Raw genomic sequence first — 22,404 nt, 5'->3', positions numbered from 1 at the left:
GTAATTTAGGGGACTTGATCACCTGCTGGAACTCCGACTGCATCAGGAATCGACATCCCGGCCAATATACGAGGTCCTACTCGTTGGCTCGGGTTTGAGCAACTGCGCCTTCGTTTCCCGAATAGCAGTTACGGAGTAGATACGGGTGGGAGGCAGGCCTGCAGAGAGGCAGAGAGGCAGAGAGGCAGCAACATCCTAGTCGTCTCCTGCATATAGCAGGGCTGGCTTGCATTCCTTCGTGGGGGAGGGAGGGGGGCCCCAAAAACAGGTCAGAGCATCCTTTAATCGTAGCTTTGACACCTGGAAAGTGCCGAGATCCTCCGTATATTGCTTAAGATATATTCCTTGTCTTTTATGGCTGCTCCCCATGTGCTCGTCTCAGAGACCAGGCAACACACCGATCAGCGATCTGATTTGCTCCTACTTCTGGTGGGTAGCCGCTGGTAATCGTCTTCGATGAGACGATGAGCTGTACTTAGCGCACTGATCTTAGCCTCCCAGTAACATGATTGCACCCTCCTGCTTACTCTCGTTTATAAGCCGTTAAGCCCTTATTCGCCAACAAATTGCTTGATGCTTGATCACCGTCAGCATAACTCATTAGGGAACGGAGTGGCGGGCGGAAGGAAGATTGCAAACGCAAATGTGGTGGTGACAGGCACAAGGCCGTTGTCTCACCGGAGATCATCCATGTGTCTCGGATAGAAGCCTGGTTAGCCTAGTACGTATGACAAGACTCAAAGGGGAGGTAGGTGCCGAAGACAGTTCTGGAATAGATTACCAGACACCTGGGAGGGACTCGAACGGCTCCAGATGCCTGCATTGGCCTCGCATCACCTGGTTTGGCAACCCTGTCGCCGAGAGCGAGCTATAATACTGCCATCTTATCACTGCTCAAAGTACACCTTCAGAGATCGTTGCAAAGGCATGTCGTAGTAGGGCCAACACTTCTCCACTTGGGTTATCGTCATTGATGGAGGAGGCGAGTATCAGTGTAGCCTTACGTGCGCATCTGACGCAAAGCCATCCAAGCACGCCCGATGGATCATCTACTGTTGTTCGATGCGATAAGCCGCCAGGGATCATGCTGCTGCGCCGCTCGCTGGCGAGCGCCTGGCCGCATGATTTACCATACAGAAGACTACAGCCGTATCAAGTTAGTGTGCCGCTCACTACTGGGGTGCGAGTCAAACCGTTTGACGGGCAATCGTTTGCCCCTCAGCTCGAGCCCCGCCATGAATCCCACGATGGCGTCAGCTCTTATCATACTAGCACCCAGTCTGAAGGCGCGAGACGATGTGTTCGAGGTAAACTCCGAAAACCTGTTGCTGTAACTCTTTGTCTCGCCCACCATCGGCAGATGCGAGGTCATATCTGAGTCATTGCCATATAGCTCAACGGTTTCCAACTCGCCAAATTTCGCACCAATCAATCCAACTCCCCCGCACACCTTCAAGACGGTGGCTGTGGCGATCTGCCTCTTGGAGCAAATCAGTGGGGACACATCGAGCGCGAGCATAATCGACTCGTCGAGTAGTCGATCCAGACTGGATTTTGGAGACGCAAGATCAGGATGTTCGCTGTGTCGTGGCAAGCCTTGCCCAGGAATAAAGTTGGAAAGTGCATTAAAGTCATCCACTCGAATAGCGGTGGCCACCATATTGACGCCCAACATCGACCATTGTCTGCTTTCCCAAGCTGCTGATTGGTAAGTAAAAATTCCGACCCAGATTGACCATGCGTTTCGAGGGCGATCCGCCACGGTAATGCCCGATTGCTGCACCGCCAGGATGCACCAGGAGAAAAAGGAAGGGGCCAGAATGATTAGATCACCAATCAGCCTTGAGGTGGTCACCGCAGTTTTTGCGCTTTGATTTTCAAGCCTGCAGGATTAGGTTCTTTTGTCCACATTTCCTATAAGCGCTCGGCCGCCTGGTAGGCTGACGTGCCTCATCGCCTCAGATTAAAAAGCAACTGTACGGAAAACAGACTAAGAACCTTCTGAAGTGGTCCTCGATGCATGATCTCGCAGATTTGAATATTGGTGGGCTGTGCCGACAATCAGCGTCTATCATCCCACGCGGTGAGCACACCGTACCATTCATTCCAATCCAATGCATACGATCGGAAAAAAGAAAGTCAAATTCGTGGGGTGGAGGTTCTCTGTGATCCGCCTTGTCTGCAAGTAGTCTGTAATTTCTCTATTTGGGTCTCATTTGAGTCTCCGGTATAGCGAATCTCGCATGATTCGGTCGACCCATACTAGAAATACCATGAGACTGCGAGGCACGTTCTCTGCGCTGCCAGCATGATAACGCAAGCCCTACCTCATATTCTTGCCTAGTGATGCAGAATCACACCTTGCTGCGACAATTTCAGTGTCAGGATTGAAATGGTGGACGTTTCGATGAGAGATTTACGGCTTTCCGGCTTTGATGCCCGTTTTGTGAACCTTGATATCATTTGACTTTGTCTCGCCTAGGCGTTGCTCGAATTATACGAAAGAAAGTATGCACGAGCGCTCAAAGGTTCGCGCTGATTCTGCGGGCCGGTGCGCATGATGGTTGCTATCAAGAGCACAGGTTGATGTAGGAGACTCATTTTCAATTATCAGCAGCGCAATGACTCACGTATGTGCTAGTCTTCTGTTCAGACTGGATTGCCATGGATTGTAGCGCAGCTTATCTTCACAAGACCGGTGATTATGTTGGTCGCTTTTGCCCTTGTGATCACTACAGGATCCCATGGCCTCGGTGGTATTTCGCTGCCCTAACCAGAGGGGGGTCTTCGGACTTGGTATATGTGAGCGTCTTCTTGAGAAAGCTTAGCGAGCGTTGTGATATCTGTATTTATGCTGAACTGGATAAAACGAAAGGAAACATATATTTTTACCGTAGCTGTGCGCCAAAAAGATCGAAAAATGTATTCTTATATAGCAAAGTATTCGGTACCGAATTATACCGCTTTCTATTGTTTATATCTTCGTATGGGACCATTTGAATATGTATGTACCCGGCATTACGTCGTCAGTCGTCAACTCATCTTCTGTATGAGAGCAGCTGGGCACTTGGAACGCTTTATGCGTCCAAGTTCAAGCTCTCTAAGATTCGGTCGAGCTTTTCCATCAAGATCTGGTAGTTAATTGCGTCCCTGCTGAGTTCGTCGTCTGCAATCTCTCCATCCAGTGTTCTGATGACGGGGCCATGACCCAGTCCGTTCACAGCGGGAGGCTCAGGCGATCGATCGTCTTTGTTATGGGCAGGGGCATTCGGAGTGAGATCAATTTGTTCAATACCGCCGGTGACCTTTTCAATGCCTTCGTCAGTAGCGATCTGGTCTGCGAGCTGCTGCTGGGTCGTCTCCTCCATCATCTCTTCGATGCCTGCGTCGTCAAAACGTAGTCTAAATCGTTCGTTGAGGTAGAACCTGATGTCATCTAGTAACTCGATTGAATCGGTTTCTTGTCGTTTTTGAATACGAGACGCTGATTCCTGTATCAGCTCTGCAAACTCGGGCGAGTCTATATAAGCCTCAAGACGATAGGCAAGGTACCGAGCAGCGAATTCCTCAAGCCGCTGAACTCGCGTCATCCACGCGGCACGAATGATGGCGTATATATCGATATCATCCTCTGCGCTTTCTTTTGTAGTTTTCGCGGCTTCCGCCTGTGACATGCTACCGCTACCGAGAGTGCTGATAACCACCGCAGCCTTTGTCTTGAGTTTTTCGATGAAGAGCATATCTGCCGCAAACAGCACGTCAACAGCAACGTAAAGCGGAAAGTCTGCCCTTTCGGTATACAGGAACGTCAGGATAATCTCCAAGACATCCGGCGAGCAGTTCACAGGAATGATGTGAAGATGTTCCTTCATGTGAGCTTCGCGGAAGGGAGAATTGAACATGGTCTGGAAAAACTCGGACCGCAGCAGCATGGCTCGATGACAGGGGAAAAGGACAGACTTCTGTGGAGGCTTGGTTGATTCCGAAGATTCTATGGGACCGATGGGAAGGCCAGTAGAGCCAATATCATCTCCGTCAAGGTCGTCCTCAGGAAGCTCATCAGCTTGGAGTATGACATCCGCAAAGATAGGATTGTTATGATCCCACTTTACATCATTGACATTGGCTGTATTGATCTGTATCTTATTCCGCAAAACATTGTCTCGGAACCATTCATCAAGCTGGTCTCGTCCTCGCGCAATTTCCGTCGTCCTTCTCTGCCGGGCCAGCCTCCTGTCACCGCTGTCGATGATGCTCTCCACAAGAGTGCCGATTTCTAGATACTTGGCGATCTTGTTGATTCCGACGAAAACCTCTGACTCAGTGAACCCTGTCCCCGGACCGCTCCTCAAATCTCTCGGAGGCTCTCCGAGATACAGGTACTTGATCGCCGTTCCGAAAGCCTGCGGTGGTATGTTACTGGGTAGCTTCCATGCTGTAGTCTCAGGAGCAGCCTTCAACTTTTGACGAAAGTAAGGTGATCGAGCAGCGAGCACAAATTTATGCAGATACAAAGTCTCATCGCCCGCATCCACCTCTATATCAGACGTTTTGGGTTGATCTCGCACCAGAAGCGAAGCTATATGGGCAGCAAGAGGCTGGAGAGGGTCGGTTGATTTCGAATAGTCATATTCGAGGAGCAGATTTCGTATACGGTCGTTCAAGGCATTATATAGACATCTATGAATGTGATTAGTTAGCGGCAATTTAGGTATAGATAAAAGCAAACGCACCTCTCTCCCTGAAATGTATCTCTTTCACATAGAGCCCCAGACTCCAGAAGCAGCTGGGCGACTTCGTAGTGCCCGCACAAACTCGCCTGAATTGTCAGTTATACCTTCAACTATCCCGGCGAGATTTTATTATTAGAAAAAACAGACAGGGTACCACCCACCAGGATCAAGGGGGTGTAGTCATAAGGATCCCGTGCATTGATATTGACCCCCTCAGTAATCTTCTCTTGACAAACTTTAAGATCCCCCTTGCGACAAGCTTCGCAAAGTTCCCTAAACGGCTCGCTCAGGTCGAGAGGGTTGTCGTCAATTATCGTCCCCTCTTGAATCAGCTTCTTCTCATTGTGCAAGCTGATCTCCAATTGGTCTTTGCGCAGCACAGTTCTCTCCTCCATGTTGAAGAAGTTGAATGTTGCTTGATGGTGGCGGAGGGCTCGGAGGATGCGGGACACCAACAGCTTATCGATAAGGGGAGTGTACTCACGTGATATCTCGGAAAGGGGCCGGCCTTCCAAAGGTTGATTTCGGCCTTAAACGCATCCTTGCAACAGACCATCTTCATCGCCTGCAAAATGCTGCACCAAGCTGATATCACTGAACTGTGTACTTAAAGTCTGTGTAATGGGTCTGCATGAAGGGATGTGTGCTCTCTCAGCACCTCCAGGGGTTACTCAATAATGATGTTCCTTACGCTCCCGCATCAGATTTCACCGCTTTCTCTATGCAGGTAAGGCTTTGTTACGGCGTTGTCCGTTGCTCAGCAACAGGATCCACCAAACATTCACCCCCCAGGGCCAGTACAATACCAACTTCTCGAAAGCTTCAACCTTCTCCATGTTCTCATCCGACTTCTTCAACTACTAACCAGCAGGAACTATTTGAATCGGGCCGAATCGTCAATGCGCCAGGACCATTACCTTTGCCATTCACCATTCTCTCCTTCGATAACCTTTACCTGCTGAAGCGACGCTCAATCCCTGCTAGACGGCCACAATGGCAATCGCACTGGCGGAGGCAGACAAGTATGAGGTGCTGGAGAAAATTGGTATGAGCTCAAAATTGATTCCCTAATGTCATTGTAGTGTCATTAACCAACGATGGCCACACCAGGCTGCGGCTCATTTGGCATCATTCGCAAAGTGAAGCGAAAATCCGATGGTTTTGTAAGGCAGACCGGCAAGCCTGTGGTGTAACCTACTCACAAGGGACTGTCTAGATACTATGCCGAAAGGAAATCAACTATATCAAGATGTCCACAAAAGAAAGAGAGCAGCTGACGGCCGAATTCAACATCCTGAGCTCTCTGCGACACCCGAACATCGTCGCCTATTACCACCGCGAACACCTCAAAGCAAGTCAGGACCTCTACCTTTACATGGAATACTGTGGCGGCGGAGACCTTAGTATGGTCATCAAGAATCTGAAACGGACGAATAAATACGCTGAGGAGGATTTCGTCTGGCGCATACTGTCGCAATTGGTAACGGCCTTATATCGGTGTCACTATGGTACGGATCCGGCAGAGGTGGGATCAAACCTGTTAGGGCCTGCTCCAAAGCCTTCGGGCCTTAAGGGTAAACAGGCTCAGATGACCATTCTACATCGTGACTTGAAACCCGAGAACATCTTTCTCGGGTCAGACAACACTGTCAAGTTGGGCGACTTCGGCTTGTCCAAGCTGATGCACTCTCACGACTTTGCGTCCACCTATGTCGGAACGCCATTCTACATGTCTCCAGAAATCTGCGCAGCCGAGAAATACACTTTACGGTCCGATATTTGGGCCGTTGGCTGTATCATGTACGAGCTCTGCCAGCGGGAACCGCCTTTCAACGCGCGGACACACATCCAACTTGTTCAGAAGATCCGCGAAGGAAAATTTGCCCCCTTGCCCGACTTCTACTCATCAGAGTTAAAGAATGTCATTGCGAGCTGCCTGCGTGTCAATCCGGACCATCGTCCCGACACGGCTACCCTCATCAACACTCCCGTCATCCGCCTTATGCGGAGGGAGGTGGAACTGAACAACCTATCCCGAGCAGCCCGAAAGCGAGAGGAGGCTACCATGCAAAAGGCGAAGGATGTGGAACAAGCGTTTGCCAAGCTTGAAAAAGAGAAGCAACAAATTCGATCTGAGCTCGAGAACTCTATCCGGCGGGAGTGGGAGGTAAAGGCAAGATTAGAGATCGATCGCCAAGTTCAAAACGAATTAGACAAGCTCCGCAAAAGATTTGAATGCGAGGTTCAGGATCGTGTAGCCCAGGAAGTCGAAAAGCAACGACGAAACGCCAACTATCGTGAAGATGATAGTTTGCGATCTAGTGGTCACAGCTCCCAGACGTCGTCCAGCAACAGCGAAGACTCCGACTTCCCTTCGAGTACAGACATTAGCCAATTATCACTGGAGTCGCCGACGAACAAAGCTGCCAAGCTGCCCAAAAAAGAGTCACGCACCCCCTTCACCCGCTCTAAGACGGTTGTTGATTCCCCAATGGACATACAAATGGCCGAGCCGTCGCCCATCTCAATAGCGTCTCTTTCTCTGTCGCCTCGCCGCACCTCCGCAACGTACTCTGGCAAGAATATATTCGCCGAAGGGGAACGAAAGCGTCCCAAGTTCGAGCCCAACCTGGCGTACTCGGACGATGAGGACGACACACCGGAGCTTCCATCGCCCACTCGACCAAAGGTCAAGCCCGATCCTTTCAAAGCTCCGTCTCGCCCACTTCTGCGACAAAACACGGCTGCATTAATGCAGAAGCTAAGCACCCAACCTCCCATCTTCCCGGCCAATCCTTCAAGACTCCCTCAGATGTCGGCGCCTGATGTGAGGGAATCAAAGTCACGGTCACCCCATCGACGATTGTCTAAGATTCCATCGTCCGCCAACCTCGCTGCCGATGCGGGATCGCCGACCCGTAAGAACGGCGTCAAATCAAGCCCATCGAAAATGAACGGTGGTGACGAGATGTTCAAAGCCGTCATGCAGCGCAATATGGGCGGCAGAACGCTGGTCGAGTTGGCGCAAGCACGCGCCGGTGGCCGCCCCATCGACGAGGTCAAGCGTTGTGCCAGTGACTCCCGGTCTGGCTGCTCCGTTCCCATGAAGTCAGCCGACCGTGACCCACCTGCGGTCTGGGATCCTGAACGGGATGAGATGCCGAGCCCTTTCCTGGCCAGGGGAAGGAAGGTGATTCGCAACTTGAGGTGAAAACGCGAGATCGTCCTAACCGGTGGTGGCTTCTTGTCGACAAGCCTGCGATATGGCTGCAACTCAGATATGCAGCCAATGCGATTTTCCCTTTTGGCGGTTGACCCGCGAAAGGCACTTGGATTACCTTTGGGTCGATGGACCACTTAATACTATATTATATTCTTGGAGTTACGGTTGGGCTGCATACATTCAGAGCGTGACCATGCAAGACATGGGCAATGATGCATTTCTTGCGCTGCTGCATCTTTATGGAGATTTGTCTTTCCTACTCGCGATACAAGCACACTTTCCTTTGTCTAATGCAGTGACGACCTTTTGCTTTTGATTGTCACCACTGTACAGCTATCTGCATCTAAGTCTAGTGCCTGCGCGTCGACTAGACTGTCCGCTCATTTGGATTGTACATCTCCCTTTTTTTTTTTTTTCTCTTCTTATACCTGGTGTCTTTTTCTTCTTTTTGGTGGCGTTCATACAATGGATCTTGGATCTTGGGTTAATGGTTCTTCAGCTGTACATTCCATGTTCAATCTCAGTCGGTTAGATATGGTGACCTCAATACTGAACATAATCTTATCGTCTCTAGACTCTCATTTCCATGGTTAGCCCAGAGTTCATAGCCTAGAGAGGACTAGTCATGGCTGACCGGCCGGAGTTTACTCCCTTGTAGAATGTTTACCAGGTACGGCTGGCTGGCCTCCCGCCTCAGCACGGTCGAGGAAATGTCAGCATCCTAGGGGCCTGGCAACGCACCAGCGCGACCCAGTTCATCCTAAGCGAGCCCTGATACATCTCACTTTCTCCGGCACCTACTGTGGTCCTCCAGGAGATATTGACTTCGAAACCGCCTAGATAAGTATCTCTTCTTCCAATGGCGAAGGAACTTGCCTCTCAATGGCTCTCTCGGGGTCTTATCCTCGAGTGGATTGAGCGTCTATCTTGAAAGGCATACGCTTCTTAGTAGGCTATGTGCTTGTAATCGACAACCTTATTCTGCCCTTCTTCTCCTGTGCAAATCATAGGTATCATATTGCATTCTCACTTAAAAGGGGTAAGCAGACACGGCGTTTGAACCTCTCCTCAAGATATACCAAGTAGATATACCAAGTAATTTGACAAATACCAACCTTATAAATAATGCCTTTTCCCAGAATATTATGCCAAGACAGACCGTATAAGTTTTGCTATCAATATTGGCTTGCTGTGCTTTCAGCAATCTGTCTCGTGACATAGCCTCATTTGCAGGTTCATGGAGCTGACAAAGAGCCTTAACCTCGACCCATTTTCTTGTATTGAAGAACTGATGCTCAGAAGCTCCTAGTATCTGCGAGTTAGTGAGCTTTATCTGACTTTGTTTTCTAAAGCCTCAATAACCGGATGGGTAGTAGATTTGTTGGCAGGTGAATATCTCTTGCTCATTGACCGAAATCAGACCATATATCCAAGTACAGGAGTAATGGCTAGCCGTGACGACGATATCCAGCTTGCACGGAAAGCTCTCGACGCAACACCTAAAGATGATCCTTAGAGGGAAGGTTATCTGCTTAATCTCGCGGACGCCCTTAAGAACAGATACTCAAGCATAGGAGCAATAGCTGTAACAAGCGTAGGCAGTATTATTTTCAACTGGCTGTCCTGTATAAACGAGTACCACAAGATTAGAGAAGGAAACAAAAGATAGAAGCGCAAATATCGTCCTCCTCCCTTTTATCAACCTTTTCCGGTCGCACGTCAAGACTTTTCGGAACTGTATGCCGACGGATCTTTTTACCGAAGCTGCGCGCTGCAATTCCGAGGTTGTATACCAATGTTGCAGAGACCTTATTTAGATCTCTGGAATCATCCCTGGTTGAGGGCATCGCCGACAACCAAAATCCAGGCCATAGCCTGTGACAATAGCTGGCCTTGAAGATGCCATCCAACTTACACGGGAAGCTGTCCAAGCAACACCAAAGGATCGCCCTGACCGGCCACAATATTTAACAACCTTGCAAACAGCCATGAGGATATATACTCAGAGCCGGGAGCAATTCTGGCTGTGAAGAGGCTATCCAAGTCAGACAGGAGGCTGTGGAACAATACCAAAAGATGATCCTAACTGGGCGGGATATCTTAACAATCTTGCAATTGCCTCAACATCAAATCTTCAAGGACAGGAGAGATGGCTGACCTTGACAAAACTATCCAAGTTGCGCGAGAAGCTGTTAAAGCAGCTCCTGAACAGATCCTCACCGTCCATTATATTCAAACACTCTCAGAACTCAACTCGGTAACAGGTTGTTAAGGATAAGAGAAATTGCTGGCCCTGAAGAGGCTATCAAGTCACATGAAGCTGTAAAGCAACACCAAAACATCATCCTGACTGGGCAAAATATCAATAATCTTGGGATTGGACTTCTGGATAGTTATTAAAGGACAGGAGCAGCTGTTGACCCTGAAGAGGCCATTCATATTGCACAAGACGCACTCCAAGCATGACCAGCAAAGCATTTTAGCCGAGCACAATTCTTAAAAACCTCGGCAATGTACTTGGTTATTCAAGGACAGGAACAGTAGCTGACCTTGAGAGGCTCTTAAAGCAACGCCAGAAACTTATCCTGACTGGCCGTTACATCTAAATACCCTCAGAATGCAGGGTTTAAAGGCTGGTTTGTAACAACCTATGGGCATATGACAAGACAGGAGGAATGGCTGACCTATGGAGCCATTTCCAATATCAATATGCTTTATGCCAGCTAACCTCTTTGCTTGCTACTCGGATACGTCTAGCCAAACAGTATCTCAGCATCTTGCTACCATTTCAACTGGCAGAGCTATGAAGCTGCTCGAGCCTCAATTGTTTGCCTTGGCGCCTTGCTCAGATATCAAAACTTGGCCGAATCCATAACAGTTATAAGTAAACTGGTTATAACCTAAGATTTACCAGGTTTCCATACAATCCAACCCAGCTCATGTCTTGGCGGGTTGGGGCGGGTCGGAGCGGGATTCAGGGGGCGCATTCAACAAGACTAGGTGTATCTGCTCCGTGATCCAGTTCTATATTCCGGAGCCTGTGCCTTGATTATATAAATCGGTGGGCGGACAACTCAAATTGGAGGAGTCTGGGAGGAGTCTGGCAGAACCAAATCGGTCAAGGGTTAGGCGGATGCTATATACAGATTTTGCTATATCAGCAGCACCTGCTATTTCAATGTAGTTATTTATGGCTTGTTGAAAGTGTTAGTGACGAATTAACCTTTAGACAAGTCTCAACCCATTCTATTCAAAAGGAAGGGCAGGAATTGGATATGGGTAGAGAGTTGAGAATAGTCGTTAAAATTCACTGTCCCATGAGTCAACTCGAGCTGGTTTATTATACCGAGACGGCCTGCAACCTGGAAGCCTCCCGGCACTTTGCTGATTTAAAACGACATAGTGCGAGATGTTGGAGCTGATTGGCAAACTACTGTGGCGAGCTATAACCTGCTTGGAAATTCTTCCGCGCCTTTCGACGCGAAACACCAGAGTATCTCCTGGCAGCGCCGAGCACGTGCCATGTAAGGGTTTAAATTTTGTGTGGTTGGAGTTTAGAGATAACTTCTCCAATGTAAAGATAAATAATAATTAAATAAAATATATAAAATAAAGTAATAAGAAATTTATAAGGAAAAAATACAGGACAAATATACAAATATCTATGCAACGAACAAAGAGGCCGCAACGGTTGATCTCAGTCCTTCTACTCAACGCAATCGATCTGGCGACATTCTCCAGGTTCAAGCCAGTAACAATTCACTACAAGAACCGTCAAGCCAGCTGGAAACTTCGCGGATGCTCGGGATACTTCACGGCTAGACGAAGCGGAAATTATCCTCTTGGCCAGGGCCAAGGATAAGCGCGGGCTTGGCCACCAATGGAGATTGCCGGAGGCTGGTTAGGTGACCGCTGACGATAGGCCTGGCGACGTCTCTGGGGAACAGGGTTGCATTTGCTTCGAACTCTGTACTTGGTGTTCCAATGAGCCGGTTGGCTTGTTGGGAGCTGCAAGTGCAGCCGTGTCCGGATTAGCTATCTGCGACCTCGGGATCCAGAAGGCGATACGGCCGTAGTAGCGAAAGGCATATGCGTGCAAGGCAATTGTAATTTGACTAATCTTACCTTGGCCGTGCACCGTCCACATGACGGCGGTTCGAGAACTAATCCAACTGGTTAGTTGGATCCGCTGAATCCCCGGGGGGCCCCCCGGGGATTCAGCAGACTTCAAGCCAGAGCAACTCTGGAGCATTCAGGATATGCAACAGTGGCGCTGCGCCCTAAAGCCTCTCTTTCGAAATCAGCTATCGTCATATCCGGTCAGAGGGCAGGTCCCGTAGGAGCCTATCTCAACAGAGGCTAGAGCTGCAGGCCAAGGGCTCGATGGAATCCTGGATATATGTATACACGTGTATACACGACAGACCCAGAGTCCTCGTTAGCAAATTATGAATGATGATACGGTTGTTACCCCGATATTTGCCCATAATTACCGAGTATAGGCCGACTCAGCTGATACTGGCTCGTCGGGCCGCCAAGTGCCTTGGAAGGCCAGCCTTCGTTTTGGCACGGACGCCGTCTGGCCTGAAGGCCTGGATCCATGGCGGTTACCGTTTCATTTATTTTGCGCGGCGGGCGTGGTTTGTCGCCAATGTTTGGTTCTTGGTCTCAGTCAAGAGGACGGATATCAGCTGTGCCGAGTCAGCTGGGAAGCCACAGTCTGGCGCGAACAACGATTCAGCATCCAGCTATCTCGAGTCTTGGAACCAAGAGCCAGCTGCGAATACAGAGTCATAAAATATGGTCTTCGAGAAGCCGTCGTTTGGTCGATATTGGAGACGCTAAGGTCATGAACGGTGGAATCAGCACGACGGAGTAACCATTGATTTGGCTGTCTTCTTGAAAAGTTTGCAGCGCGTCTGTCAGAGCTTGTGTGGCATTGGCGGCGTATTCTCGCCTTATCCTCTTTGGCCTAGTGGATATCCCTGACAGACGATGGATGGTCTGAGTGAATCCTGCGAGGGCGACATTCCCCGCATCCTACCTATCCTGGGGTTGGGACCAGCAGTGGCCTAGCAGTGGCCTAGCAGTGGTCCGGCAGTGGCCTCACGCGTACCTTGCCCAGAACTTTCGATGCGAAACCAAATGCTTGAGCGAACATTCTGCGCCAACAGGCGGGCTATATATTCGGCGAGAATCCCGTCGCTTCCCATCATTTCGGCGTGCTGTATACATTTACCACTCGAGCCTCGCCCGCTCCCAGCGTCCGGTTTCGGTCTTTTCGTGGTTACAGTCGTCAAACCCTCCGCTTCTGATCTCGCGCTCGCGCTCAGTTGTCGCCATGGCAGACGCGGTGATTGCTGGTCAGCGCGTGGAGGCCCCGGTCACATGGAAGGCGTACCTTATGTGCGTGTTCGCGGCCTTTGGTGGCATCTTCTTCGGCTACGACTCTGGTTATATTAATGGAGTCATGGGCATGGATTATTTCATCCATGAATTTACAGGAAAGGTGCGTAAAATCTCCTGCTTCTGTAGGGCTGAGAATCACACGTTCTCTTCCATGTAGGTCAAAAGCGAAACTCCCGCCGCGCAGTTTGTGATTTCATCGTCGAATAAGTCCCTTATCACCTCCATTCTGTCTGCCGGGACGTTCTTTGGCGCTATTATTGCCGGTGACCTGGCAGACTGGTACGGCCGTCGAATCACGATTATCAATGGCTGCGGAGTCTTTATGGCTGGCGTGGCTTTTCAGATTGCATCTACCACTGTGCCTATGCTTGCTGTCGGCCGATTGATCGCTGGCGTCGGTGTCGGTTTCGTCTCTGCGATCATCATCCTGTACATGTCTGAGATCTCTCCTCGAAGGTTCCGTGGTGCTATCGTGTCGGGCTATCAGTTTTGCATCACCATTGGTTTGATGCTGGCCTCCTGTGTGAACTATGGGACGGAGAACCGGACTGATTCGGGGTCGTACCGTATCCCGATTGCCCTTCAACTCATCTGGGCGATCATCCTTGCGATAGGCTTGTTCGTCCTTCCAGAGTCTCCTCGTTATTATGTTCGGAAAAACAATCTCGCTGAAGCAGCCAAAACCCTCGCTCGCGTGCGAGGCCAGCCCCCAGAGTCAGAGTATATCACGCAAGAGCTGGCAGAAATCGTGGCCAACAACGAATACGAGATGCAGGTTATCCCCCAGGGCGGTTATTTTGCCACGTGGTTGAACTGCTTCCGTGGAGGTCTCCGGTCTCCTAATAGCAACCTTCGTCGTGTTATCCTTGGGACCTCTCTTCAGATGATGCAACAGTGAGTCGAGACCAACCTCCCTTAGTTCTATCAGTCATCAGGTTGTTGGTGCTCTAACGCAATAGCAGGTGGACTGGAGTGAACTTCGTCTTCTATTTTGGTACTACTTTTTTCCAGAACGTATGCTACCCTGATATCTCCTGTGAGATGATGGTGGCTAATCTTGATTCAGCTCGGTACCATTGATGACCCTTTCCTCATCAGCATGATCACCACGATTGTCAATGTCTTGTCTACTCCGATCTCCTTTTACACGATGGAGAAGCTCGGTCGTCGCCCCCTACTGCTCTGGGGCGCTCTGGGCATGGTCATCTGCCAATTTATTGTGGCAATCGCAGGGACCGTGGATGGAGAAAACAGTAAAACCGTCTCGGCGCAGATCTCGTTTATCTGCATCTATATCTGTATGTGGTATCCGCACTATGGATCTTGGGTCTGGCTGATCATCATGCAGTTTTCTTTGCTTCCACTTGGGGCCCTGGCGCTTGGGTCGTTATTGGCGAGATTTTCCCGCTGCCCATTCGTTCTCGTGGCGTTGCGCTATCAACGGCCTCCAATTGGCTTTGGAACTGCGTATGTTATAGCTCAAGTTGCCAGGATCTTGGGATTTGCCGCTAACACTACCATAGATAATTGCGGTTATCACCCCGTACATGGTTGATACCGACAAGGGAAACCTCAAGTCCAGAGTGTTTTTCATCTGGGGATCCCTGTGTGCCTGCGCATTTGTCTATGTCTACTTCCTGATTCCCGAAACAAAAGGCCTCACCCTCGAACAAGTCGACAAGATGATGGAGGAGACTACTCCTCGCACATCTGCCAAGTGGAAGCCTCACACTACCTTTGCGACCGAGATGGGTATGACTGAGAAGACTGCGAGCACGACTGTGGAAAGCGCTGCCTAAGGAATACAGCAAGGATGTCCCTGGCTTGCTACGTTCGATTCAGTTTTGTTTTTGAAACATCTTACATCAGCTCCAAGCACGCATCCGCAGGTTGGGACTAGCTTTCACAGAGGATCGTAATGGCTATGGGAAATAGCAGTGCCTACATTTACTCTTCTTCTCTCTCCATTGCCCCTTTAATTAATGGAGAGCCATCTTGGAATTATCATACTTCTGCATCATTCAAATAATGGAATGTTAATTTCCCTTGACACTTGCCGCTGGAATACGCCTTGCTGTATAATCAACGAAGGAACAGTATTTCCTGGAGATCCTGTCAGCGTTTCTACAGATTGAAGCGGATTATATTGTCTCAAATTTCCCCCTATATGTTTCACCTAGTTGGTACCGCCTTGATGGGACCGTAGGGTTCGAGCACCTACTTGTACTGACATAACATGCATGCGGCATGCATGGAGTGATTTCTCTCTATTTGGAACGTGGTCATCGTCGCTGGGAGTTAGCTTCTTGAACTTCCAACAAGTATTTATATAATCTTAGTAGGATTTCCTAGATGCTTTTACAAATTTGTTATTATATTAGTAGACTACCACAGATTCTATCCTAAATACATGGAGACAAGTCGCATACCTAGTGAGTGTAAAACGAATATTCTGATATCCTCCAGGTCGCCGCCAATCTACTGTTAACCTCACGACGAGCAGCAAGCTATCCGATACTGCTCACGTGGGATGAAGCCAATTTGGGGCATAATGTGCGTGGAGGACCGTTCTCACTACCTTCGCGGGCTCCACCCAGGGCTACCCTAGCTCTTCAGCTGTCTTATCTTCGTGTCGCAACAAAAGTATTCATCTCAGACTGTGGATGCCATTATATAACTAACATTCTCAAGTGCAGTTCCTAGCTGCCAATATCCATGCTCTAACGCGCCCTGAGATTGCTGCCTCTAATATCATACGATGTCTAGACAGCCGTGTACAGAAACCTACACAATGCACCCAGATACGCAGAAGAGTCATATACGTTTAGATAGCAGGAAGTCAAAATGATAATGCCTCTGGAAGCCAACTACACAAGCACTATTAGCTCAATAACCAGCCACGGCATGGTTGGTCCGCAGCACGGTTATACTCGTCGCCAGGTGGATTGTATCGGTCCCAATCGGCAACACTAGTATTTGGAAGATAGTACGTCAGTAAAAGCCACTCATGGTTATATGCAGTCAGAGGAATGGAGAGAACTTGCTAGCATTATGAGCATGGCATGTGCCGAACTGGTGAAAGGGCTGCCTCCGGGGTGTGCCATGGTGTTCTCGAGGATGCCATATGGGCAGGACATGGCCCTCCGTACGATCTACAGATGATAATTTAGTGTTAGAAAGAGTCGTATTTCAATGTGATCTGGGAAATCACACTAGTACCGAAGCGCTGTCCTGCACGTCGATTCCACGCCTTGTATACGGAGATCGCGATAGGGATTGAAGAGAGTATAGCAGCAATGATCCCGATGATAGCTTCAATGGAAATGGCCATAGATTTTAGGCTGCTGAGAGGTGCCAGATCTCTTTCAAACTTTGAAAGTGCTATAGTCAAGGAAAGAATTACCGGAGTCAGCCACTGCTCGGGAGATAGCGCCGGATGGGGTACACAGAAAATGCAACATGTGAGAACGACAGTGCCAATACATCACAGAGTATCAAAAATCTTATACTGCTTGTGGTTGAATGATAATATGTAAGTTCAGATATTCGGGAGCCCTGATGGGAGGGCACGATTTATACGAGGACAGCTAATACCATCATTTCCGCTCTTTGTGTCTGGCATTTTCAGTGGCATTATCTGACGCGATTTGGGTGTCATTTTCAGTGGCAGTTTCACTGGCCGTTTCAGTGGCTTTTTACGGGCTTTCGACTCTCGTACTTTCATTGGCACTGTATCCTGATAGCTACTAATGAATTACAGGCCTCATCTGACACGAACGGTATGGACGTGTGTCTTGCGAGTCTGAAGAGATCACAGTCCATTGGACCACCAGTATATTGCTCGGATGCGTGGCAATAGAACAAATCAGTATATTCTGAGATGGGCATGAAACTAGCATGAACTCAGGAATCCTAAGTTGGGGCATGAACTAGCAGATCCTTCGCTGTGCATGAAACTCGAACAATCAGTATCAGTATATTCACTAGGATACATGCCACTAGTCCCAAACGTGCTCTAGTTATGGTGTTCCTTGAGCGGCTCGATCTTATTACTACTACTTCTACTATTACTACTACTTTCACTATTACTACTACTTTCACTATTCCTACTACTATACTTCTATTACTCCTATTACTCTTCCCATTGGTCATACTTGTCCTTATCAGGAGAAGCATTCCAGTTCTAAAATCCCACCCGGGTACCGGGCGCTATGCGCACCACAGCCTCGCCTGCCGTAACTTTAGTACTTCCTCAATTTACACATCCAGCTGGAACCTGGGCCAGCGGCAGGCTTATTTTGTTTCTGTTAGGTACTAGGCAACAGATTGTGTCTCAACAGGTCAGTTTTGCCGCATAGCCCGCACACCGGTCAATCCACCATACCTTGTGCTGCTCTGCCCCGGTGAACATTAAAGCTGCTATTGTAGTTTCTAGGACTGCGTGAGTACGATCGTCGGTCCATGTTTCCAAGAGCATAGATATCCTTCTACCACAGTTGCTTCTGTACTCTCGCCGCGGCACTCCAAGAATATCAAAGAAAAAACAAGTGGGAACTAATCATCGGACCTCCTAGGAGGCCAGCCATTCCGAGACTTTATGAATATATATCTATCAAAGGCTGAAGGATCCCGCGCGAACATAGTGGCCTGGTTCGCGATTCTGCTGAATGCAAGAGATCATGTATGGACAAAGCTTAGAAACCGATTGAAAGATATAGCAGCTGTTATTTCCCTAATAAATCTGCCTGGTCGGGCAGATCTACAGGTTTATAGTCTATCAATATAGATCAAGGTGGAATATAACCCTCTATCCATATTCCTCTCGCACAAGGTTAATGCCATAATGACGCTAGACACCTAAATGTCCAGGATTATCCGATCGTAAGCAGCTGTGCAGGCACAAACTTATATGTCAACAACTAACAGTGATCTTGAGCTTGGCATCTTCATGGATCCATAGATCTCCTATAATGTACTAGCGGTTCAAGGTAGGGAGAACATCTGCGGACAGTATAACGGTCAAGGTGCAGTAGGGCAAATTATGTTCCTGGATATACTATATACTATATACTATGAGATCGTCTCGCAATATTACAACAAGTCACCTACATCCATGTCCCAACCCACTATTCCTACCCTTTAATTTCCCCAGACGTAATCACTGTCCCAAACGCATCCCCAACCTCCTTTAACGCCACATCTACAAGAACATCCGCTTCAACGCCGGGAATTGCTCTGTCCCCAACCCCGTCCCTCACAACCAGCACCTCATAGCCCAGTTCCGCGCCCGCCCTGGCAGTGGTCGAAACGCAGACGTGCGCCATATATCCGACAAGGACAATCTTCTTCCCTGCATCCCCCAAAGACCGCAGGTACTCGTGGAGATCGGTCTGCGCAAATGAGGACGGGAAATTCTTGACAATCACCTTTTCGCCACTTTCGGGTTTCAGCTCGGCGAACTCCTCCGCTAGGGGCGTGTCCGGGGTGAAGACCGGTGCGCCGGGAGGCGTCTGGTGGACGACGTGGACGATATTCGACTGTGCCGTACCGGCGGCGCGGTACCGGGAGAGCAGATCAGCGATCACCTTGCGGCTCTTGTCGACATCTTGGACCTTGAGGTGGCCCTGTGCGTACTCGTTCTGGGCGTCGATGATGATGAGCGTTGAGTCGGTGGTTGTGGCGGTTGACGGGGGGAGGCCGATGATCTGGCGGAAGGACTGGGTGGACATGTTGAGGATGAGAAGGTGGGCAGATTGGAAGGAGAGGCGAGAGAAGAGAGTAAAGGAGAAAGTAAAGGAAAAGAGAGGATGGTGATTTTGCAGAAGCTGGGAGTCCGGAAGGTATTTAAATGCGGGGGAGGGGTTGCCTGCCCAATGCAATTGATCTGTAATGGATCCATGATTGGTTCCTTTGGTCCGTAACTGGATTCGATTATGGATTCATTACTGGGTCGATCTGTAAGCAAGCCCAGTGGGGAATAACTACCATAAGAGTATAGCAAAGTGGTGGAATGGTGGGATTCCGGTGGGATACCGAGGGATCCAGCTAGAATGTTCGTCATGTAGCAAACCGGGTGTCCCTTACTGAGATCGTCGAGCTACATCGACATGGTATATGCCTAGATATCCAGCTCCTTTGCTCGCCTGCCATCAAAGAACCTCCACGCTCATCGTTCTTCTGATGCTGCTCTGGAGCCCCGTTCCGATGTCGAAGCAGCCTCGACAATTCCTCGTTCGAGCCGGCCTCCCACAGATACTCTTCATCAGGAGGAGGAAAGTCCAAGTCGCACAGGCGCAGCAGCCGGCTATGGTCACTATCTGGACGCCCGGATGCCTCTCGCCCGGTCCCACCAGCACACATGCAACAAACCCTATACAGCGCCAACCCTAATCTCTTGATCTCCTCCACTCCAACCCAAATACAGGTAATATCCTCAACACCCACATACCGCTGTAGCATACGAGGATAATGGAAGATGTTGTTTTCGAGACATGTTTTGACCACGGACGAGAGGACGGAACGGTCAGACGGGCTCATCTGGAAAGTTAAGCTGAGTTCGAATGAGGCATGGTCTGTGCCGTATAGAACCAGCGAAAAGATCAAGTAGATCAGGATGCCTTGGTACGTTGCGATCGGCCACTGGGAGGTAGGGTTGCCGTCCCCCGTCTCGGGTTCGCACCCTTCTCCAGCTTCGCCTCGTGAGCGGTATGTTCGGGCCCAGTTGCTCTGCACATAGTCAGTCAATTTGTCGCAAACGAGTTTAAGTCAAGTAGTGTCAGTTCACCCTCTGCTCGAGAATAGAGAGTCCCAGTTTATCGTGCAGCTCCGTTGCAGCTCGTCTTCCCCGCGGCGTCCCGCTAACCCACAGTCCGACCATCACTACAGTCTGAACTAAGAAGGCCGGCTCGTGGGCGACGTCAAACGTGGCCCGGTGCAGGATGGGCCAGTGGGGATGGAACCGTGTAAAGTAGAGATCTACCCAGTGCTGGGTCTTATCTTTGTCTGCAGTCCCTGCAACAACCAGATCAGGGCCAAGACTAGGGCTCTCGTCCTCCGCCTGGCCCTGTAGCTTCTGCGGATCAGCTTGAGCATTATCTTGTTGCCGTAACGGATTGGATTGTGACGCCGACGCTGATCTCGATGCGACGGCGTCGGCTTCAGGCCCAGGCTCAGGCTCGTCCTCGACCCCAAACTTGGCCGCTGGATGATCAAAGACACATTGAACTCCCTTCGCCCGACACCGAGTGCAGGGGTTTCCGCCTCGACAGCGTAGCTTTGCGCCACGACACACTTGACAAGCTCGTATTGCACGAGCCGAGTCCAGCTGAGATTGGGAGCCTGCATGGTGGCGCCGGACATGGCGCCTGAGAGTGTCCCTAGGTGAAAGATCAGTAAATCCCCGGAACCAGATAACAATGCCTCATGAGGTGAGTGGTGCGTCTACCTTCGTGCAAAGGTCCGGCTGCAGAAGGGGCATGGGGAGGTAACTCGGCCAGTATGCTGGGCTTGGTGGCGATGTAGATGCTCCTTGCGCAGGTAGCTTGATGTGCAACCAGGGTGATGACATGTAAATCGCTTGTGGGGGTCGGGCATTTTGACTGTCCAGTCTGGCTGTACGGCTGTGACACAGGCAACGCACTGTCTTGACCGTGTTTGATACTATCCCACCGGGATCGGGATCCCACCAAATCGGCAGACAAGTATTACAAAGCCAATATTGCCACCCGTTCGAACTCAGTGAAGCTGGACAGGCCAGGACCAGAGTTATGCAACCAAATCAACCAATTGCAAGCTTGTAGTGGAAGGAACATGATTGCCGTGGTCTGGGTTTTCTGAACTCAGACCCGTGCACTTGCATGGCGGCAATAGGTCAGATTCTACTGATAACCCTGATACCTCCAAGGGACCAATATCTTTCAAAGCACCAAACTTTTAAAAAGGCCAATATCATAATATTATTAATAACTAATGTTCAAGAGCTCTTCTATTTTAGTAGGAGCTTAGATTTAGTACGCAGGCAACGAAGGGTGTGTGATTGGCAACGGCAATTGAAGAGCGGGCGATTCTCTTATATATTTTACATCTAGATCTTAATTTATCTATTTATTTATTTATTTATTTTTCTTTTTTTTTTTTTTTTTTTTTTTTTTTTTTTTTTTTTTTTTTTTTTTTTTTTTTTTTTTTTTTTTTTTTTTTTTTTTTTTTTCTCTCAATCACTCTATTTATATCTTTACCTATCCATCATAATCAGTGATGTTGGCTAACTTTACTGCGTACATATGCGGATTGGTCCATAGCGGCGAGGAGAGATCAGATCTAGCTGCTAATAGGAGTTAGGGCACTGAGTCAGGGCACTGAGAGTGGCCCAGGAGAATCGAGGGGCGGGTGAGGCAGTGGATCACTGCCATGAGAATCAATCATCATCCGCACTGCCTGTTCAGTGCAGCTGTACGTCTGACTGAATGGAAGTGTATTATGTCCAACGGGCCAAAAGTGTCAGTATGTCTTTGGGTCCGCTGTGCATGGTGTAAAGTACGTAGTGGATACCAGCCCTATATGAGCTGGTCACACCTAATGGCACGTTGAATGTCTCTGCAAATCTCTGAGCTGCATGCATCAACGACTCGAGGCTGCAAAAGTCTTAGGGAAGGTCAGCCAAAGGCGAAACTACCACTACCTCGTGTTAATCTATGGGGACTTATCAACGTCAACTAATGACCATTGCCGCACGTAAACTGGCCAAGAGGATAGATTCTGTAGCTATCGGATCTTGAGTGATTTCTTCACGTTCCAGTTTGTCCGACTGGACAAGCGAGGCTGGGTAAGAGCTAGGCTGGTAAGAGCTGGGCTCTAATAATGGCAGCTTGCTAACGACTAGTAATATGGAGAAACTGCTCTAAAGTGGAAAAAGGTGAAAAAGTGAGACTATATAAATAGTACTGGGAGATGTATGCTGGAGGAAGCGGTGGTGTCCCCTCAGAAGATTGTCTAAGTATAAGCAATCTATACTATGAAACTTCGAATGGCTCATTAAATCAG

The 22,404-nt window shown here is 49.2% G+C and overlaps 7 protein-coding genes across 7 annotated transcripts; 3 read left to right on the top strand and 4 right to left on the bottom strand.

The window, feature by feature from the left end:
* Positions 1 to 533: 533 nt before the first annotated feature.
* Positions 534 to 2,133, bottom strand: BDW70DRAFT_91705 (uncharacterized protein). Its single transcript, XM_073745192.1, has 4 exons — positions 2,099 to 2,133; positions 1,194 to 2,049; positions 679 to 1,141; positions 534 to 576 (listed from the first exon to the last, which is right to left on the bottom strand). Exons 2-3 carry the CDS (start codon positions 1,673 to 1,675, stop codon positions 895 to 897), a joined length of 729 nt encoding a protein of 242 aa, XP_073593418.1. The 5' UTR covers positions 1,676 to 2,049; positions 2,099 to 2,133; the 3' UTR covers positions 534 to 576; positions 679 to 894.
* Positions 2,134 to 2,992: 859 nt separating this feature from the next.
* BDW70DRAFT_91596 (ankyrin repeat and BTB/POZ domain protein) lies at positions 2,993 to 5,135 on the bottom strand. The gene is made up of 3 exons (XM_073745191.1): positions 4,895 to 5,135; positions 4,734 to 4,819; positions 2,993 to 4,680 (listed from the first exon to the last, which is right to left on the bottom strand). The coding sequence occupies exons 1-3, from the start codon at positions 5,126 to 5,128 to the stop codon at positions 3,078 to 3,080; spliced, it is 1,923 nt and encodes a 640-aa protein (XP_073593417.1). The 5' UTR covers positions 5,129 to 5,135; the 3' UTR covers positions 2,993 to 3,077.
* A 591-nt stretch (positions 5,136 to 5,726) lies between these two features.
* On the top strand, positions 5,727 to 7,944 carry nimA (serine/threonine protein kinase nimA; the record flags this gene model as incomplete). Its single annotated transcript, XM_073741130.1, has 3 exons — positions 5,727 to 5,778; positions 5,844 to 5,896; positions 5,950 to 7,944. The coding sequence occupies 3 exons, from the start codon at positions 5,727 to 5,729 to the stop codon at positions 7,942 to 7,944; spliced, it is 2,100 nt and encodes a 699-aa protein (XP_073593416.1).
* On the top strand, positions 7,752 to 8,372 carry BDW70DRAFT_141326 (uncharacterized protein). The gene has a single exon (XM_073737758.1). It carries the CDS (start codon positions 7,997 to 7,999, stop codon positions 8,270 to 8,272), a length of 276 nt encoding a protein of 91 aa, XP_073593415.1. The 5' UTR covers positions 7,752 to 7,996; the 3' UTR covers positions 8,273 to 8,372.
* A 4,925-nt stretch (positions 8,373 to 13,297) lies between these two features.
* Positions 13,298 to 15,164, top strand: BDW70DRAFT_162405 (sugar porter family MFS transporter; the record flags this gene model as incomplete). The annotated part of the gene is made up of 6 exons (XM_073741129.1): positions 13,298 to 13,465; positions 13,523 to 14,259; positions 14,328 to 14,379; positions 14,432 to 14,663; positions 14,714 to 14,832; positions 14,889 to 15,164. 6 exons carry the CDS (start codon positions 13,298 to 13,300, stop codon positions 15,162 to 15,164), a joined length of 1,584 nt encoding a protein of 527 aa, XP_073593414.1.
* A 3,273-nt stretch (positions 15,165 to 18,437) lies between these two features.
* Positions 18,438 to 19,219, bottom strand: BDW70DRAFT_141323 (putative isochorismatase family hydrolase). The gene has a single exon (XM_073737757.1). The coding sequence runs from the start codon at positions 19,092 to 19,094 to the stop codon at positions 18,498 to 18,500; it is 597 nt and encodes a 198-aa protein (XP_073593413.1). The 5' UTR covers positions 19,095 to 19,219; the 3' UTR covers positions 18,438 to 18,497.
* Positions 19,220 to 19,422: 203 nt separating this feature from the next.
* On the bottom strand, positions 19,423 to 20,958 carry BDW70DRAFT_152297 (uncharacterized protein; the record flags this gene model as incomplete). The annotated part of the gene is made up of 3 exons (XM_073739417.1): positions 19,423 to 20,091; positions 20,228 to 20,741; positions 20,810 to 20,958. The coding sequence occupies 3 exons, from the start codon at positions 20,956 to 20,958 to the stop codon at positions 19,423 to 19,425; spliced, it is 1,332 nt and encodes a 443-aa protein (XP_073593412.1).
* Between the last annotated feature and the right edge of the window lie 1,446 nt (positions 20,959 to 22,404).

The sequence above is a fragment of the Aspergillus foveolatus genome, assembly GCF_047715535.1.
Source record: "Aspergillus foveolatus strain CBS 279.81 unplaced genomic scaffold BDW70scaffold_49, whole genome shotgun sequence".
NCBI lineage: Eukaryota > Fungi > Ascomycota > Eurotiomycetes > Eurotiales > Aspergillaceae > Aspergillus > Aspergillus foveolatus.
Note: the sequence above shows the minus strand (reverse complement) of the source record. Positions and strands in the feature narration are given on the sequence as shown.

What these genes read in the sequence shown, in the direction of transcription:
- BDW70DRAFT_141326 (XM_073737758.1), top strand. Translation starts at nt 7,997, where the DNA reads ATGGCTGCAACTCAGATATGCAGCCAATGCGATTTTCCCTTTTGGCGG.
- BDW70DRAFT_91596 (XM_073745191.1), bottom strand. Translation starts at nt 5,128, where the DNA reads ATGGAGGAGAGAACTGTGCTGCGCAAAGACCAATTGGAGATCAGCTTG. An exon ending in ACTACACCCCCTTGATCCTG is followed by an intron (nt 4,820 to 4,894) that starts GTGGGTGGTACC and finishes CTGACAATTCAG; the next exon opens with GCGAGTTTGTGCGGGCACTA. An exon ending in GATACATTTCAGGGAGAGAG is followed by an intron (nt 4,681 to 4,733) that starts GTGCGTTTGCTT and finishes TCACATTCATAG; the next exon opens with ATGTCTATATAATGCCTTGA.
- BDW70DRAFT_141323 (XM_073737757.1), bottom strand. Translation starts at nt 19,094, where the DNA reads ATGTCCACCCAGTCCTTCCGCCAGATCATCGGCCTCCCCCCGTCAACC.
- BDW70DRAFT_91705 (XM_073745192.1), bottom strand. Translation starts at nt 1,675, where the DNA reads ATGTTGGGCGTCAATATGGTGGCCACCGCTATTCGAGTGGATGACTTT. An exon ending in AAACGATTGCCCGTCAAACG is followed by an intron (nt 1,142 to 1,193) that starts GTTTGACTCGCA and finishes ATACGGCTGTAG; the next exon opens with TCTTCTGTATGGTAAATCAT.